We start from the raw sequence: 16,893 nt of genomic DNA on the forward strand, positions 1-16,893 counted from the left end.
GTGCAGATATGATGGTCCCTTGTTTATAAGTGCTTAAAAGCCCTTTGTTAATTCTAATATGTTCAGCTTTGAGAAAATGCTCTTGATGAGAATAAAGAGACCTAGTTCCCACTTGTGGCAGGGCTTTACTCTATTTATCTAAAGTTAGTATCAGTAATAATCCTCATGGTTTTGGTTTAGCCATACTGCAACCCCTGAGATCTATAAAATGATCAATTTAACTATTATCCTAAATTTAAACAGTGAAGCCACTCTCATTTCTTATTTTTCTTTCTCTCCACATGGGGAATACGTTCTTTTTCTTCCCCTTTCTTTATCATCTTCAGAGATTGAATTTTAGGTGCTGCTGCTGCACCTTCAGTCGTGTCTGACTCTGTATGACCCCATAGTCGGCAGCCCACCAGGCTCCCCCGTCCCTGGGATTCTCCAGGCAAGAACGCTGGAGTGGGTTGTCATTTCCTACTTCAATGCATGAAAGTGAAAAGTGAAAGTGAAGTCGCTCAGTCGTGTCCGACTCCTAGCAACCCCATGGACTGCAGCTTACCAGGCTCCTCCGTCTGTGGGATTTTCCAGGCAAGAGTACTGGAGTGGGTTGCCATTGCTGTCTCCGTTAGGTGCTACAGTTATCTTCAAATATTTAATCTCAGTAAGTACAAGAATAATATCAGCTTTATTATAGATATTTCTGTTTTCCAATGAGGAATATTAGCAAAAGTATTTGCTTTGTGGCTGATAGAAAGGAAAGATTATAAGGTTTCCTATTAAAAAATGGAGATTTTTTTCCCCCCAAGTTTATTCAGCTTCTTGCCAGAGCTAGTCAGGCTTCAGTAGGGACCAGGGATAAATTTCTGTGATATCACCTGAGTTGTGCATGTATCTCTGTGCCACCTAGGCTCTAAGGCACTATAATAGTTTCTCAGTGTAAACAGAGGACAAAATACCAAATAATTAAAAACATAGGGTGATTTACGTAGTAGTGGAAGTATGTTTAAGGTGGAAAAGTTCTGCTGAGGAGAGAGTAATTAATTCTTTCAAGATAGGAGAAAATGGGAATGGGAGACATGGAAAACTCCATAGAGAGGGTGACATTTGAGTAATTTTGAGGGATAACTACTGAGGTGGACAAGATGGAGGAGGATTTTCAGGTAAGTCATGGAATTGTGAAATAGTTGGTATTTTGGGGGAGTTGGATATGACTGAAACAGAGTGAAAAGCAGTGGGGAGTGGACCAGGAGAGGTGCATCAGAGTAACTATGTGGAAATTGGTTTTTTTATTAAAGGGAATAGAAATGGCCCATTATAAAAATAGAGCAGGTCAATATTGATCTTTAGAGACGAAATGGCAACCCACTCCAGTGTTCTTGCCTGGAGAATCCCAGGGACGGGGGAGCCTGGTGGGCTGCCGTCTATGGGGTCGCACAGAGTCGGACACGACTGAGTGACTTAGCAGCAGCAGCAGTATGTTGCTGCAGCAGTTGTTTTTGCTTTGAGGTGATGTGATTTTGCAATGTATATGCACACCTAAGTTTTCAAAGGCAGCAGGAATTTTTTTTTTAAAACATGAGAATGGAAAGAATATTTGTGCAGCGTTGTGTTGATTCTGTACTTGCTTGTTTGGAATATAAGGCAGAGGATGAGGACCCTCTGCCTCAGATGTATATCTCCATCTGAAGTTTTCAGATGGAGATATAAAAAAATGTTCATTGCAGCATTGTTTTTCACTGTTTCCCACAATGAAAAATTAGAAACAATCTAAATGCCTTTAGTAGGAGAAGGGATAAATTTTGGTGTGTCATGCAGTGGAATGGTATTCAAAAGAATGAGCTGGGTGTAATATCATAGATATATTTCTAAACCAGTGTTGAGTCAAGGGGAAAAACAATGACAGGGTGAAACATATGTATGTCAGGTTTTAGATACAGTTTTAAATTATGTAAAACAGTATTAGAGTTTATAGATGTATACATATAGGGCAAATGTAAAAAAATGCATGGGATGATAAACAGTATAGTGGAGTGTTTGTTTCTGGGGAGGGAGAAGAGAAATGAGGTTTCAGGTAGTGGGTGGCTTTAGCTATATATGTAAGGTTGTATCATATATATGTTCTTTAGAATAATGATCTGAACTAAATCTGGCAAAATATAAAAGTTTGTGAAAGTTAGGTAGTGTGCATACTACTGTTGTTCTTGACATTTTTCTGAAAACATAAAAAAGGTGTCAGAAGATGATGGGCAGAGACATGAACAGCTGCCAGGAAAGAGAATGAAACTTTCTAGTTGTTGGGATGGGCGTGGCAGGTGCAGAAGGCTCCATGAGAGGAAGTGGTGCCCAGCCAAGTATTGGTGAATAAGGAGTGGAAAGGTGGGGTAAGGACCAAATATGTCTAACTCAGTCGGACAGTTGGGCTAACGATCTCTTTTTCTTGACTTGTTTTTTAGAGAAATATGAAGCGCAATGGGAGCAGAAATTGTTTGAATAGGAGAAGTAGGTTTGGTTCTCGGGAGAGAGACTGGCTGAGAGAAGATGTGAAGAGAGGCTGTGTTTACCTGTATGGAGCGGACACGACCACTGCCACTACAACCACCACTTCCTCTGCTGCCTCCTCCTCCTCTGACTTACATCTTGTCCTTTGCACAGTAGAGACACCAGCATCAGAAATTTGTGCTGGAGAGGGAAGGGAAAGTCTTTATTTGCAGCTTCATGGAGACCTGGTCAGGTGAGGTCAGAGTTTTACCATTAATTCTACTACAGTATAAGTCATATGTGTTTCTGCTTGGAAGTGGGCTTTAGGATTTTATTTGTGCTGGAGCTGATGATGGTTATAGTCACAAGGCTTGAAAATAGACTTGTCCTTAGAATGCTGACATTAGAATCCTTGAATTTAAAAAGTATTAGAGGAGGAAAATTTGATAGTTACTTCATTTGGGTTACATCACGGGTTGAATATCTAAATTAACAATTAATAATTTTTTAAGTTTTATTTTCTTTTTAAAAAATTGTTTATTTATTTTTATTACTTTTGACTGTGCTGGGTCCTCATCGCTGTGCACAGGCTTGCGCTAGTTACAGCGAGCCAGGGCCGCTCTAGTTGCAGTGCGTGGGCTTCTCATTGCAGTGGCTTTTCTTGTCGTGAATCATGGGCTTTAAGGCACGTGGGCCTTAAAGTTGTGGTAGTTGTGGTGCATGGGCTTAGCTGCTCCGCAGGAGTGGGATCTTCCCAGAAGGGACAGAACCTGTGTTGCCTATGTTGCAAGACAGATCGCTACACTGAACCACCAGGGAAGTCCCTGAAGTTTTATTTTTTTTAATGATACAGGTAAATAGAATGAAATAAAAAGGTATAAAAGGAAATAGAGAATGACAAGTACCTATGCTCATGCATGAGTAGGTGTCACTATTTGTATATGAATTTTTAAAACTGATGGTGCTATATGCAGTGCCTTGTCCACTCACTATCTTAGATACCTTTCCATATTAATATTTTGTAATTTTCATTTATTTAATGGCTACATAGTATTCCATTCTACAAGTCTACCATAAATTTAGCCAGTCTCCCATTAGTGGGTCTATAGGTTGTTAGCAGTTTTTTTTACTACAAGCACTGCTGCAGTGAATATCCTTGTACCTGTGATATTTCTCCCACGTGGAAGTCATCTTAGGAATGGAGTTGCTGTCTCAAAGAATATGTGCATTTTTTATTTTGATAGATATTGTCAAATTCCTCTTCATAGAAGTTATACTTTGATGAATAATGTAAAAGTATACCTATTTCGCCCTTACTTTCTCCAGAACACGTTAGTGTTAAATTTTACATGTTTTGACTTCCTCACGCATGAGCACATACTAGATTGTGAATAGAAATGATTGTCAACAGTTTTTAGAGAATTGTAAATTCAGCATTCCAAGGACAAATCTATTTTCAAGCCTGAAAACTTATATGTTTGGAAATCTGATAGGAATTTTGTTATTTTAATTTTCACTTATGTGATACAGTGAGGTTGAGCGTATTTTCATAAGCTTAAAAGCCATTTGTGTTTTCCTTAAAATCTTATATAAATACGAAGAAACAAAGTAGTCTCAAAGTAGTCTTACACTGTGCATGTGAACTCTGATTCAGCTTTAAAAAAAATAAAACTCTATTAGCAGCTCTTTGAGTTATACCTCAGATAAGAGCTCCTTAAGTGTCTTTCTCACTTCCCCTTTTTCAGTAATAAGTAAATGTCTTCAAACAGAATTTCAAAACTGTGGATTCAATACTGTTGAAAGTGAGAAAGGAGGCTCCCGCTTCCACCTAAAAATGTGGTAATAATAGTAACACATTTAGCTGAGCTAAAAATTGATACCATTTTAAAAGTCTAAACTGAGGTTTATTGTGTGTTCCTTTTAGAATTGGACTAATTCCTGAAAAAGTAGATTAGCACTTGAATGTTTTCCTTGTTCACCAGTTAACTACATTTCCTAAATCCATTTGTAAAATGAAAGGATCAGACTGGGTGATCCTTAGGCTTTTCTAAATCTTAACACTGATTCCGATCTAATTTTATCAGGTGGAAAGCCTTGACCTACATTATAGCTGGTAGTGACTGATGGAGTTCAAGTATTTAAACCTTAGACTTACTCATCTGTATACCAATGTGTATGTATACAGAGATATTAGAAAAGTGGAAAAAAGCCCACTAGAATTGGCTTGCTACTACTAATTGTATTGTTAGTTAAGAGTCCAAATGCAATACAATTTACTTTTGTGAACCTAAACTGTCCTTAAAATGGAGAGTGTAGCTTTGATAATTTTGTAATGAAATAGCTTTTTGGAAACAAAACAATGAATTGATTACAAAATAATGAAAACACTATTGAACTGTGGTTTGAAGATATGAATATATTTTTTTCCTTTTTCTAAAATTAAAAAAATTTTTTTAATGTTTTATACAATTTTTAAAGGTTGCACTCCATTTACAGTTATTACAAAATATTGGCTGTATTCCCTGTACTATACAGTACATCCTTGTAGCATGTCTTATACGAAATAAACTGTACCTCCTACTCTTCCACCCCTGCCAAATCTCCCCCGACCCCCTCGCAGGTAACCACTAGTTTGTTCTCTGTGTCTGTTGAGTCTGCTTCTTTTTTGTTACACATTCACTAGTTTCGTTGTGTTTTTTTAGATTCCATGTGTAAGTGGTATCATACAGTATTTGAGATATGAATATATTTACTTTGCTGGAGTAGGAGATAAGTCTCAGTTAGCCAAAGAAACAATAATGGTGATGATAGATTTTAGCTAACATTAAGTGCTTTCTTTTGCTAGTTAGCAGGCTTACTGCTTTATGCATTTTTTTCTCCTTAACTCTTCACAGTAACTGTAAGAGAGGTAGGATTATTCCTTCTCAGTGAGGAAAACTGAGGCTTTTTGAGAGATCCGGTAGTATGTTCAAGGTCAGGCAATATCTCTTCTTTAATTATTGGAGTGTAGTTTATGATCACTGTAGAGATTTTGGAAAAAGTGAAAAAATGTACAAAGAAATAATAATTTCCAATACTTAGACTTTTAGTAGATTATCTCATTTAATCCTCATGACAATTTTATGAGGTAAATATTCTCCCCATTTTATAGATGAGGGAAATGAGTCTTAAAAGAGTTAATCGTTTCATCTAGAATCACTCAGCTGGTGAGACCTGGAATTTGAACTCTAGATTCTGACACTAGCTTCCATATATTGCCTTCCCCCTTCCCCCAACACCCTGACATTTTTTTCCAGCTCTTTTTCAAAATTAGTAGGTATGTCTAATTTTTAAAAATTACGTAATTGGACTCATACCATTTATTTGTTCAATTTTATTTACTGCTTACCTCAACTAATTTCCTTGTGTCGTTAAAAATCCCTTAGATACCAGTTTTAATAGCTACAGAGTACTCTATTTTATGCATATGTTGTAACTTATTTAAAACTTGAGAACTAATATGCAGTAATGGCTTAGAGCTTGGGTTCTGGATTGAGAGCTTGTGGGTTCAAATCCTGGCTCAGACTGTTAACTGTGCAAATGACCTAATGCTTTGTCTTCAGTTTACTAATCTATACAATGGAGGATGATAATATTTATATTATAGAGTTATCCAAGGGTTAAGTAAATTATACATGTTATGAAGATTAAATGAGTTTATACTTGTAAGGCTTCTTAAACTCTAATATCCACCTGGGGAGTTTGTTCAAAGACAGATTCTGATTCAGTGGCTCTGGGGTCTGTGTTAAGCTCCTACGTAATGTGCTACATTTTGAGTCTCAAGGAAGTAAAGTACTTAAAATGATTCCTGGTCCTAGTTAGTGTTAACCTCTTCGGGTTGCTTCAAGTCATTCAACACTCAGAAATAGTGTGATAACTAAACTTTGCCCATGAGTTTTTTTTTTTTTCTCTCCCCATTTATCTTAAATTGTTGATTTCTGTGGGCTGGGTCCTAGAAATGGGATTATTGGCACTAAAATTACCCCATTATTTTTCCTAAATCATCCATGATTTTCTTCTTTCCTTACTCTTTTTTAGTTATGGACTTGTCACTTGAATTTAACTGAGGGGTTATGAATTTATAGAATTTTAGCACTCGAAGGAACCTGAGAGAGATACCTACTAGGAAAATGAACCTGACCTAACAGCCCTGCCACCTCCTGCCCTTTCCATCTGGGAATATGTGTGGGGGCCTCGCTTTTGTCATCACAACTACAGGAGAGAATTACCAGCATTTAGGGAACAAGGGCCAGAGAACCTTAATATCCTCAATGTGTGGGAAAGTCTTGTACAGCAAAAATTGTCCTGCCTAAAAGGCTAGCAACTTCCCCATGGGAGTCACAGAAACCATTTTCCTTCGGTTTATAGATGTGAAACCGAGGACTGGAGAGGTGAGGTCCACAGCACATTCCTGCAGCTGCGTGGTGCTAGAGCTTTAGCTGGAACACAGGTGTCCTGTCTCCCAGTCCAGTGTTCTTTACATAATATTTGGTCTGTCTGTTTTATTGGACTGTTTAAGTGATAAATGACTCACTAGTGAAGCTTAGTGTAATCATTGCCTTCTCTTTGAAAAGTTGTAACAACATTACCTTAACAAAACGAAATGCCCTTTGGCTCATGGTCATACATTTACTTTTATTTTTAGTCATCAAAATGACTAAGATTTCGGTGGCTGATACACTATTTTTTAAGATAAGTTCATAATTGATAAGATATGTCTAGCAGAAAGTTATGCCCTTGCGATTTGGAATCCTGAGTTGTAATTCCTTTACTATCACTGACTTGCTAGGTGACCTCTTACAAGTGTCTGAAGTTTCGTTTACCATATTTTAACATTAAAAAGGGGAGTGGAAAGTCCTGTTTCAGAATACATACTGAGCTGATTAACTCTGAGGTAGGAAAAAGATTGTTTTGTTTCATATTTCTGTACTATTTTAAACTGTAAAAGAATGTGTTATACGTTAAGTAATTTGTCTTTTATGAAAATTTTGCTTTTACATTTTAGTTTTTCACTTCTGAAATCAGTGTGTATTTTACATTTGTTGGTAGGTCATAGTCTAATTGGCAGTGTTTTTTTTCTTAATGGTTATTGCAATGCCGTCTGGTTTACTGAGATACAGTTCTGACAATAACCACCCAGACTTTGCACAGACTTCCTTCACAAGTTAAAGGACATTACATCTGCAACTATCACAACGTTATTGCACCCCTTCAGGTTCAGTAATTCACTAGAATGTCTCACCGAACTCAAGGAAGCAGTATTTAAGATTACTATTTAAGTATAGGTGTTAGTCGCTCAGTCATGTCTGATTTTTTGTAACTCCAAGGACTGTGGCCCACCAGATTCCTCTGTCTATGGAATTCTCCAGGCAAGAATACTGGAGTGGGTAGCCATTCCCTTCTCCAGGGGATCTTCCCAGACCAGGGATTGATTCTCTATTGGCTGAACCAAATGAATACACACATAGGGAGCATCCGTATTACCCTCCCAGCACATGTGTTCATCCATCAGGAAGCTTCAGTACAGAGTTTTTGTTGAGTAATAGGGTAGGATTGATTGATTTAATCCTTGATCTTGTGCTTGAACTCAAATTTAAATCTCCAGCCCTCTCTTCCCCCAAGATTGGGCTCATGTCAAGCCCCAAGCCTCTCTTCAGGAGGTTGGTCTTTCTGTGACCAGCTCCCATCCTGTGTCAGCTCATCTCTTAGCATAAACTGAGAGGTGATCCAAGGCGCTTGTGAATAACTAAGACACTTCCATTACTCAGGAAATTTCAAGAATCTAAAATCCCTCTCACAGAAACCAGGGACTACAAAGACTAGCAGGATTCTTACACAACAGTGATGCATAAAATAGTATATCTTTGAAATGAGGATGTATCAGACTAACGATGTACAATAATTTTAAAACATAACTTTTTACATTCCTGGTACAAGTTAACATAGGAAGTACTTTGAGCTCTCTTCTGCATAAATTATTTTAACTACATTTAAAAATAATATTGTTAAAAAAATAATAATAATAATATTGTTTGCCTAAAGGCTAGGCTTTGTAAGGAAATTGACATAGGTTCAAACCCTGATGCCAAATGTACTAATTATGCGACTCTCTCTTGTACTTATTTCCTAGTTTTGTAAAATGTGAGACACTTCTAGCATAATGTCTGCTGCTGCTGTTGCTGCTAAGTCGCTTCAGTCGTGTCCGACTCTGTGCGACCCCGTAGACAGCAGCCCACCAGGCTCCCCCATCCCCGGGATTCTCTAGGCAAGAACAGTGGAGTGGGTTGCCTTCTCCAGTGCATGAAAGTGAAAAGTGAAAGTGAAGTTGCTCAGTCATGTCCGACCCTCAGCGACCCCGTGGACTGCAGCCTTCCAGGCTCCTCCATCCATGGGATTTTCCAGGCAAGAGTACTGGAGTGGAGTACCATTGACTTCTCCGAGCATAGTGTCAGATATGAAGTAAACATTTATCAAAGTATCCTTGTTTTCTGTATCATTATATGTATTGTTGGTCTTAAAAGTTTGCAGATTTTACCTTATTGGCTAGAGATTGAGTTTTAACCTGACTTTGATGTATAAAATGCTGCTCTATGCTGTGTTAGGGTCTTGGATACAGTGTGTTGGGTTGCAAGAAGGTACTCCTACTATTAACTAGAGTTCTTGTGGAGTGATTGTTGTTGTTTAGTTACTAAAGACCTACTCTTTGGGGCCCCGTGGATTGTATAGCACACCAGGTTCCTGTCTTCCACTATATCCTGGAGTTTGCTCGGTTTCATGTTCCTTGATGTGGAGTGATCCCTGAAATGAAACTTATCCTTCTCTTACCTGTAATTTAACTGTGGGCACTGTTCAGAATAGCTGTTGGCTAAGAGCTACACGGACTATAGTCCATAGGGTTGCAAAGAGTTGGACATGATTGAAGTGACTTAGCATGCAAGCGCTACAAACACTGTTGATAGCATTACTGTATTGGTTGGCTGGTTTGGAGAAAAATAACTAGATGCACATATATTCAGATTTACAAGGACTATTGTAGCTTCTGGAAGCCCGAGAAGCACACTGTTCACAATAGTCTTATTGTCTCTTCTTAAAGCCTTAACGGGAGTATTTCAAATCATGAATGGAACCTTTTCTTTGCTAACATACTCTGTCTTACACCTGTTTTTCAATAGAGTGTATTTCCTTTGATTTATGAGAGATTTAACACATAAATTAGCAGCCTGTTAAACTTTTGGAACTTTGGAACACAGAATTGATCCATAAGCATATGATAGAATTTTCCCTCCCCCATACTCTCTACTCCCTTAAGCAGATGAGTTTAATGAGTAAATGGAATTAGTCCCTTGTTTTACTTGTTTTTGCAGTTCTTGAAATATTTCTTGTTTGCTCATTTATGCTAAATTGATGAGAGCAGATGTGGAGTTTCTCTTAGTTTTTTTCCCTCTCTCCCAGGGAAAATACTTTCTTTTGGTGGAACTAGTTAAAGAGGGTTTCCAAAATCTACAGAGCCTTTTTAGATCAGGAAATCTGATGATGCAAAATATGTTAGGATGTTTACAATTGTCTTGGTTTTCTAGAGAGAAATAAGAAAATTGAGCTGATAAGATAGAGCTTGAGTTAAAGTTTCTTGGTCTTAATAGGTGATCATTATAGTATATATGGTCATATATATATACACACACACACACACACACACCATATATGTGGAATTATAGTTAAATACATTGAACTCTGTATCCAAAAATAATAGCAGTGATTAGGTAGAATTTGTACTGTATTAGGAAGGTGTCTTAGATACATCATGGACCCCTGAGTTGTAAAAGACCCTAGAGATCATCTGGCCTGACTTGATTCCTAGAGCAGACTCTTCTAAATTGTCTGTGACAGGTGGCTCCCTCTGAGCTATTTTGGTGGACAATCTGTTTCATTATTGGGCATCTCTAACTATTAAGGTTCTGCCTCATTTTTAATCCAAGGCTACCTGTGCAACTTCTTACTGGTCATAGTGCCTTTCTTTGGATCAATCTAGACTAAATCTAATAACCATTCTTGACATGGAAAGATGGAGCTGTTTATGCCCCTGGTCACCCTGTCTTCAGCTTAATCCTTCAGCCAGTCTTCCTGTTACATGACTAATTGACCCCTCCAGGATAGTTTATTACAAGTCTCTCTTAAAATGTATCCTTCTTTGAAGGATTCTACCGTTGTATGAGGAAGGTACCCAATATTGTCACAACCCTTTGTGGACTTTTCTTTTATTTGATTAGAGATTCATTGTAACTGATGTTTTTATTTTGAAAAATATATTTTCCATTTCTGTTAAATTCAGTATTTGCTGATCTTTGTAGGCTTTTAGTTCTTTGGTCATTCCCCATGTAGTACTGAGTTTACAGAAGCTGGAAGTCAGAACTGAGTCAGGAGGGTCAGGAGGGGCCATATCGTGGCTTTTATTTTTGTCTTTTTTTTTTGTATGCATCAATATGATTTCCATTTCTACATTATAATTTTTTTACAGTTGTTTATATTTCACTTTATAGTATTCTCATTTCATGTTTTTAAAAAGTAAATCTTATTGCCAACTAGTATTTTCTAGTTCTTGAACCACAAAACACAGATCCTTCATGTCTTTATGCCTTGATGGAAGGTGTATCATGTTTCTTGCGATTAATACAAGTCTTAAGTTTTCTAAACAGAATCCTTTTAAAGAGTGATGTTCTTCAAGATATTTTAAACACATAGGCTTTCCTATACTTGTTTTTTGATTGTTGTTTCAGTTGGGGGAGACATTCTACTTTTATTCTCATTAAAATTTTATTCCATTCCTAAGAATTTTTTGAATAATAATTGTCAGTATATTATCGAATGCTACTACATGTGAAATAATTTGCTAAGCCCTTTATGTACTGTACGATATCTTCTTATAAGCAAATAAATAAATACTTCTAGTAACAACCCTGTGAGTTAGGCACTGTTGTCATTCCCATTATGCTAGTGAGGAATAAGTCAGGGAGGTTAAATAATTTGTCTAAGGACACACATGAGCTGATAAGTGGCAGAAGTTAAACTCAGACCCAGGCAGTCTGACTTTTGGAGTTCATGCTCTCAGCTGCTGTATTTGTTATAACTGTTTGCTTTCTCCTAAAATAATTGTAAAGAAAGCTTTAAGTTCATGTGATTTTAAAATATGCAGTATCCCCAGAAGCCACAAATGATTACTGATATTCTGGCTTTTCCTTGCTTTCAGTCATAACCATGTAACAGAATGATTTCTGGGTAATTACTGGGCAGTTCATTCCTAACTTTTTTGGAAAAATCCATCTTTGAAGCCAGAGGTCAGCAACCCAAAGTCTCCATTTTTAATTGTGTTCCAGCTTATGTGAAATCAGTTATGGCCGAGTATAATCTTTTATATCTCATAGTGTTGATGCCTTTTAGTTTGAACCAGAGATTCTCAGAGGACCTTCTGGGGGTCTCTGAGATTCTTTAAAGAAGTTCATGAGGTCAAAACTATTTCATAATAATAATGGGGTATTAATTTTCTTTTTAATTCTCAGTCTCATAAGCATACAATGGAGATTTCTAGAGACTACGTATCTTAGAGCTTATCTGTTTTGTTATCCAGTTATTAAAGACATTTACAAAGTGCTGAACAGTATAAGTCTTATCACTACATTTGTCCTATTTTGAAAATACAGTTTTCAGAAAATATTTGTTAACATGTAATGGGTTTATTGTTACTTAAAAATGAATAAATATTTAGAAATTCTTAATTTTAGTTTCTCAGTAAATAAGTAGATAAATGTCACTAGGTATACGCCGTGTAACTATCAATAGATAAACCCCATGTAAACAAAAGCTCTTTGGGGGCTTCAAAGACTATAGAGGGATCCTGAGACCAGAAACTTTGAGCACCACTAGTTGTATCATAAGATATTAAAGAAAATTGATATAGAAGTAAAAATCTAGAGCATATTAAAAGACTTTAAAAATCAAATAAAGTGTGTTTATAACTTACCGAATATTTTCCTTCTGAATTGTGTAAGCAGGAGATTGGAACCTACCGAACGGCCTCTTCAGATTGTTTATGATTACTTATCCAGGCTGGGGTTTGACGACCCTGCGCGAATACAAGAGGAGGCAGCAAATCCTGACCTCGGCTGTATGCTCCGATTTTATGGTGGTAAGAATTTTTCAGTGGCTTTGTGAATATATTAACTATTTTAAAAGACAACATTTTGTTTTATATTAAGGTACAGCCAGTTAACAATGTTGTGATAGTTTCAGATGAGCAGTAAAGGCACTCAGTCAATCATATACGTGTATCCATTCTTCCCCCAATCTCTCCTCCCATCCAGGCGGCTACATAACATTGAGCAGAGTTTGCTGTGCTTTATAGAAGGTCTTTGTTCTTTATCCATTTTAAATATAGCATTAACTATTTTTAATTGATTATTTGTACCTGTAACTTCAGCCTTTTAAAAATATTTTCTTCAAAGCTGCCTTTGCTTAGGCAGTCAGAAAACAACAGCAAAAGTCTTCTCTTTTTATTTTTGCTCTTTTTGTTCTAGTGTTTTGCTGACTTCTGAATTATTATGTACCTTTGCCAGCATCTCGATTAAATCAGAGCTTTAGTTTCAGATTTTCAAATTCCTTATAAGGGTCATGAACTTCTGGATAGTTCGAGGATGTTAAGTAGTAGGTGGTTATTATATATGACTTAACATTTGATGGACTCATCAGATGTGTATATTGTTGAATTTAGTAAGCTTTATTTTTTTTTTAGGGTTGTTTTTCCTTTCAGTGTATGAGTCTTGCACCTCCTTGGTTAAATTTATCCTAAGTACTTTATTCTTTTTTAAAAAAATTTTATTTATTTTTTTATTTTTGGTTGCATTGGGTCTTTCGTTGCTGTGTGCAGGCTTTCTCTAGTTGCAGAGAGCAGGGGCTAGTTTCTAGTTATGGTGTGTGGGTTTCCATTGCAGTGGTTCTCTTGTTGTGGAGCACAGGCTCTAGGTACGCAGGCTTCAGTAGTTGTGGCTCACAGGCTCTAGAGCGCAGGCTCAGTAGCTGTGATGCATGGGCTTAGTTGCCCCACAGCATGTGGAATTGCCCTGGACCAGGGCTTGAACCTGTGTCACCTCTATTGGCAGGCGGATTCTTAAACTCTAAACCGCCAGGGAAGCCCTGAGATAGTACTCTTAATATTGGCTGAAGCTGTAGAGGCTTGAGTGGGGCTGGAAGATTCACTTCTAACGTGGCTCACTCATGTGGCTGTTGGTAAAGGCCCCAGTTTCTCACCAGCTTTTGGCAGGAGATCTCAGTTCCTCGCTATGTGGACCCCCTCTTGAGCTGCGTAAATATCTTCATGTTGTGGTAGCTAACTGCCCCCAGCGATGAGACACACACACTCACATGAGCGTGTGCATACATGTATATGTAAACACACCGACTTCAGTTTTTTATGACCTAGTTTCACAAGTCACCATTGTTTTTACTACTTTCTGTTCATTAGAATTGTGTCACCAAAAACAGCACACTGTTGAGTGGGGAATTAGGCCTCACCTTTTGAAGAAAGGAGTATTAAAGAATTTGAAGTATTTTTTGAAGCAAATATTAACAGCTTATCAATCAGCTTTCAATATTTCATGTATAGAGCCTTTGGTGAGTTACCTTAGGTTAGAATATAGTCTTAATAAGGCGAGGGTCAGAGGGACCCAAGTTCAGGCCAGTTAGTTTTGCTATGTTTGCCGAATATAAAAGTTGCTCAGTACTTCAAGGGCCATTGTGCAGATGCCAGTTACCAGTCTTGCTGGTGTGGGTGCTGGGGGAAAATGAGTAGAGTGACTCAGTGCAGATTCATGATATAAAAGCCTTGAAATAACATGTGTGACTAAAGATGAGTGGGTATTATGATTGATCACAGAGATTAAGAGAGTCAGTTAATCAACTCGTTATGTATGAGGAAGTGGAGTCTGGGAGGTGTGATTTGCTGGGACTGAATAGTTCAGGTAGCATAGCACCCAGCCTGAGCGTTTCTTTATATCCCATATTCTCTCACAGGTTGTCTGAGACACTTCCATCCAAGAGGCATAAACACATACAAAAGAAACTGGATACAAAAGAATCACATATTATGTTTCCATTCATTTAAAATTTGAAGACAAGCAAAACTCAGCCATATTGTTTAGAGACGTGTGACAGGACCACTGTTTGTCCATCAGATCTGCTCTTCTTCCGTAACAAGACTGGGCTTAACTGCTTGGCTATACCTCATTCTCAATCTTTTATGCAGTTAGATGTGCTCCTGTGACAAAATTTTCATCAGTGGTATGGAATGAAATTGTTGTGTGCCACTTTTACACCTGGTTCCTAAATCTTCCCATGCAGACTTCTTGTTCTTTTCCTCTCCTGTAGGCTAGGGAGGCAGTCATCCGAGCAACATTGAAGTCATGTGTTGAAATAGCAAAGCCACTTTCAGCTGGAGTTTCTCAACAGAGTTGACTCCTGGCAACCCATATTGCCTGCCCTAGCAGAGAATTAGATTTCTGTTGAATTATGTATATTCTTTTTGTTACAGTAGTTAAAACCACTATAACTAATACATAAGTAGCAAAAATACAAAGAAAATAAGGAAATGATCTAAAAGTCAAGAGAATGGCTGACCTCTAGGGTTGAGGGAAGAAGTGATTCCTACAAGTAGTGTTTTTGAGTCAGTACAAGTATATACCAATAGTGGCTATCTATTAAGCAATGACATTAGTGTGATAATTATGATATACTAATCAATTTGGTATATACCTGTTGAGAATTTTCTAACTTTTATTCCTACCTAATGTGTATTTGTAGAAATATATATATATATTTTTTAACGTAAATCCTATCATTTGGTATTGATCTTCATGCTTTTTTTCTCCCAGTAGCATTTTGGAGGTCTTTTTAAAACTCTTTTATATGCCTTTCTTTATGTTGCATACTGTTGAATGTCACGTATGTATTATAGTTTATATAACAGTTTCCCTAGTGATGTGCTGTTTTACACAGCATTATGATAAAATTGCATCTTTGTACACCTGTTCTTCAGAGTATATCTTTAAACGTGAAATTATTGGGACTTTAAATATTATTAGCATTTAAAGTTTTTACAAATCTGATGGATTAAATGATGGTCTCATTGTTTTAATTTCCTTGATTACTAGAATGGTGGAATATTGTTTCATAGTTATATTAGATCTTAATTTCTTCTTTGAATTAGCCTTTATATATTTCTGTTTATCTTTTTCTTATTATCTGAAAGACTTGTGTATATATTCTGAATATAAATCCTCTGGATGCTGTATTTGTGACATATTTTTCTTCCAGCTTGTAACTTGTTTTGTAGTTTTATTTATTGTTTTTTATGGTGCAGAAGACTTACTTAATCATATTTATGAATATTTTCCTTTAATACATTTACATTCCTTTCCTGTCCTAGGTCATAAACATCCTCTATATTTTCTTGAAGTATTTTTATAGTTTTAAAATATGATATGAGGTAGGAATCTAACTGTATTATTTTTTTTCTCTACTGATAGCCAGTTGTCCCAACAATACTTATGAAATAGCTCATCCTTTTCCAACTGATCTGATGCATCACCTTTATTAAGTTCCTATACAGGCAGACGTTTATTTTTGGACTCTATCCTATTACATTGATCTCTTTGTCTAATGCTAATACCAACACTATTTTTTATTAATATACCTACATGATAGATTGTAATAGACGATGGGGAAGTTCCCCTTTACTGTTCTTCTAGAAAATCAGGAAGGTCTCTAGAAACAGAGAAATCTTTCTGAAGAAGTAGTTTTTGAGTTGGTTCCTTAAAAATGGGCACAATTTCAGTAATCACAAAGGAAAAGGAGGACAGAGAAAGGGTATTAGGAATTTCAATGCATGTTCTGTGAATCAGATAATTTGAGTCCAGATTGTTCTGGGCCTTGAGTGCAATATCAGAAATTTGCCCTTCATTTGGCAGATGGTGGAGGAAGTGATGGGATCCAAGTGGGGCTGAGAAGGATGATTCTGGCACCAGAATGGATAACAATTCAGGCTTGAATTAGGGATCTGAACTAGAGAATGGAAGGAATCATTCATATAGAGACTTTTTGAAGGAATAGTAAGTGTTGGTGGTTGATTTAAAAAAAGATGTTGAGGAAGAGATCCTAAGAGGCAAAACTGACTGAGGTTTTGAGCCTGGGCGGCTTTGGGAGAATGACAGGACTTGACTTGTGAGAAGAATCTGGTTTCAGGCAAGTGTAACTGTAAGCAGTGGTAGACATCCAGTTGGAGATGTCTGGCAGGTAGTCAGATATGTGGAACCAGGAGCTTTGGAAATACAGATCTGGGAGTCAGGT

The 16,893-nt window shown here is 37.1% G+C and overlaps 1 protein-coding gene across 3 annotated transcripts in view; it reads left to right on the plus strand.

The window, feature by feature from the left end:
• The window catches only part of PHLPP2 (PH domain and leucine rich repeat protein phosphatase 2), a 63,612-nt gene that overhangs the window by 4,848 nt on the left and 41,871 nt on the right, over window positions 1-16,893 (plus strand). Inside the window, exons 1-3 of one of the 3 annotated variants that reach the window (XM_042231901.2) lie at window positions 422-646; window positions 2,439-2,716; window positions 12,549-12,682. In XM_042231901.2, the coding sequence (XP_042087835.1) occupies window positions 2,445-2,716; window positions 12,549-12,682 (406 nt within the window). In that variant the 5' untranslated portion in view covers window positions 422-646; window positions 2,439-2,444. Of the gene's footprint in view, window positions 1-421; window positions 647-2,438; window positions 2,717-7,293; window positions 7,397-12,548; window positions 12,683-16,893 lie in introns of those variants that run through there. The other 2 variants (XM_015100531.4, XM_042231902.2) reach the window with 2 other exon arrangements.

This window comes from Ovis aries, chromosome 14, assembly GCF_016772045.2.
Source record: "Ovis aries strain OAR_USU_Benz2616 breed Rambouillet chromosome 14, ARS-UI_Ramb_v3.0, whole genome shotgun sequence".
Classification (NCBI taxonomy): Eukaryota; Metazoa; Chordata; class Mammalia; order Artiodactyla; family Bovidae; genus Ovis; species Ovis aries.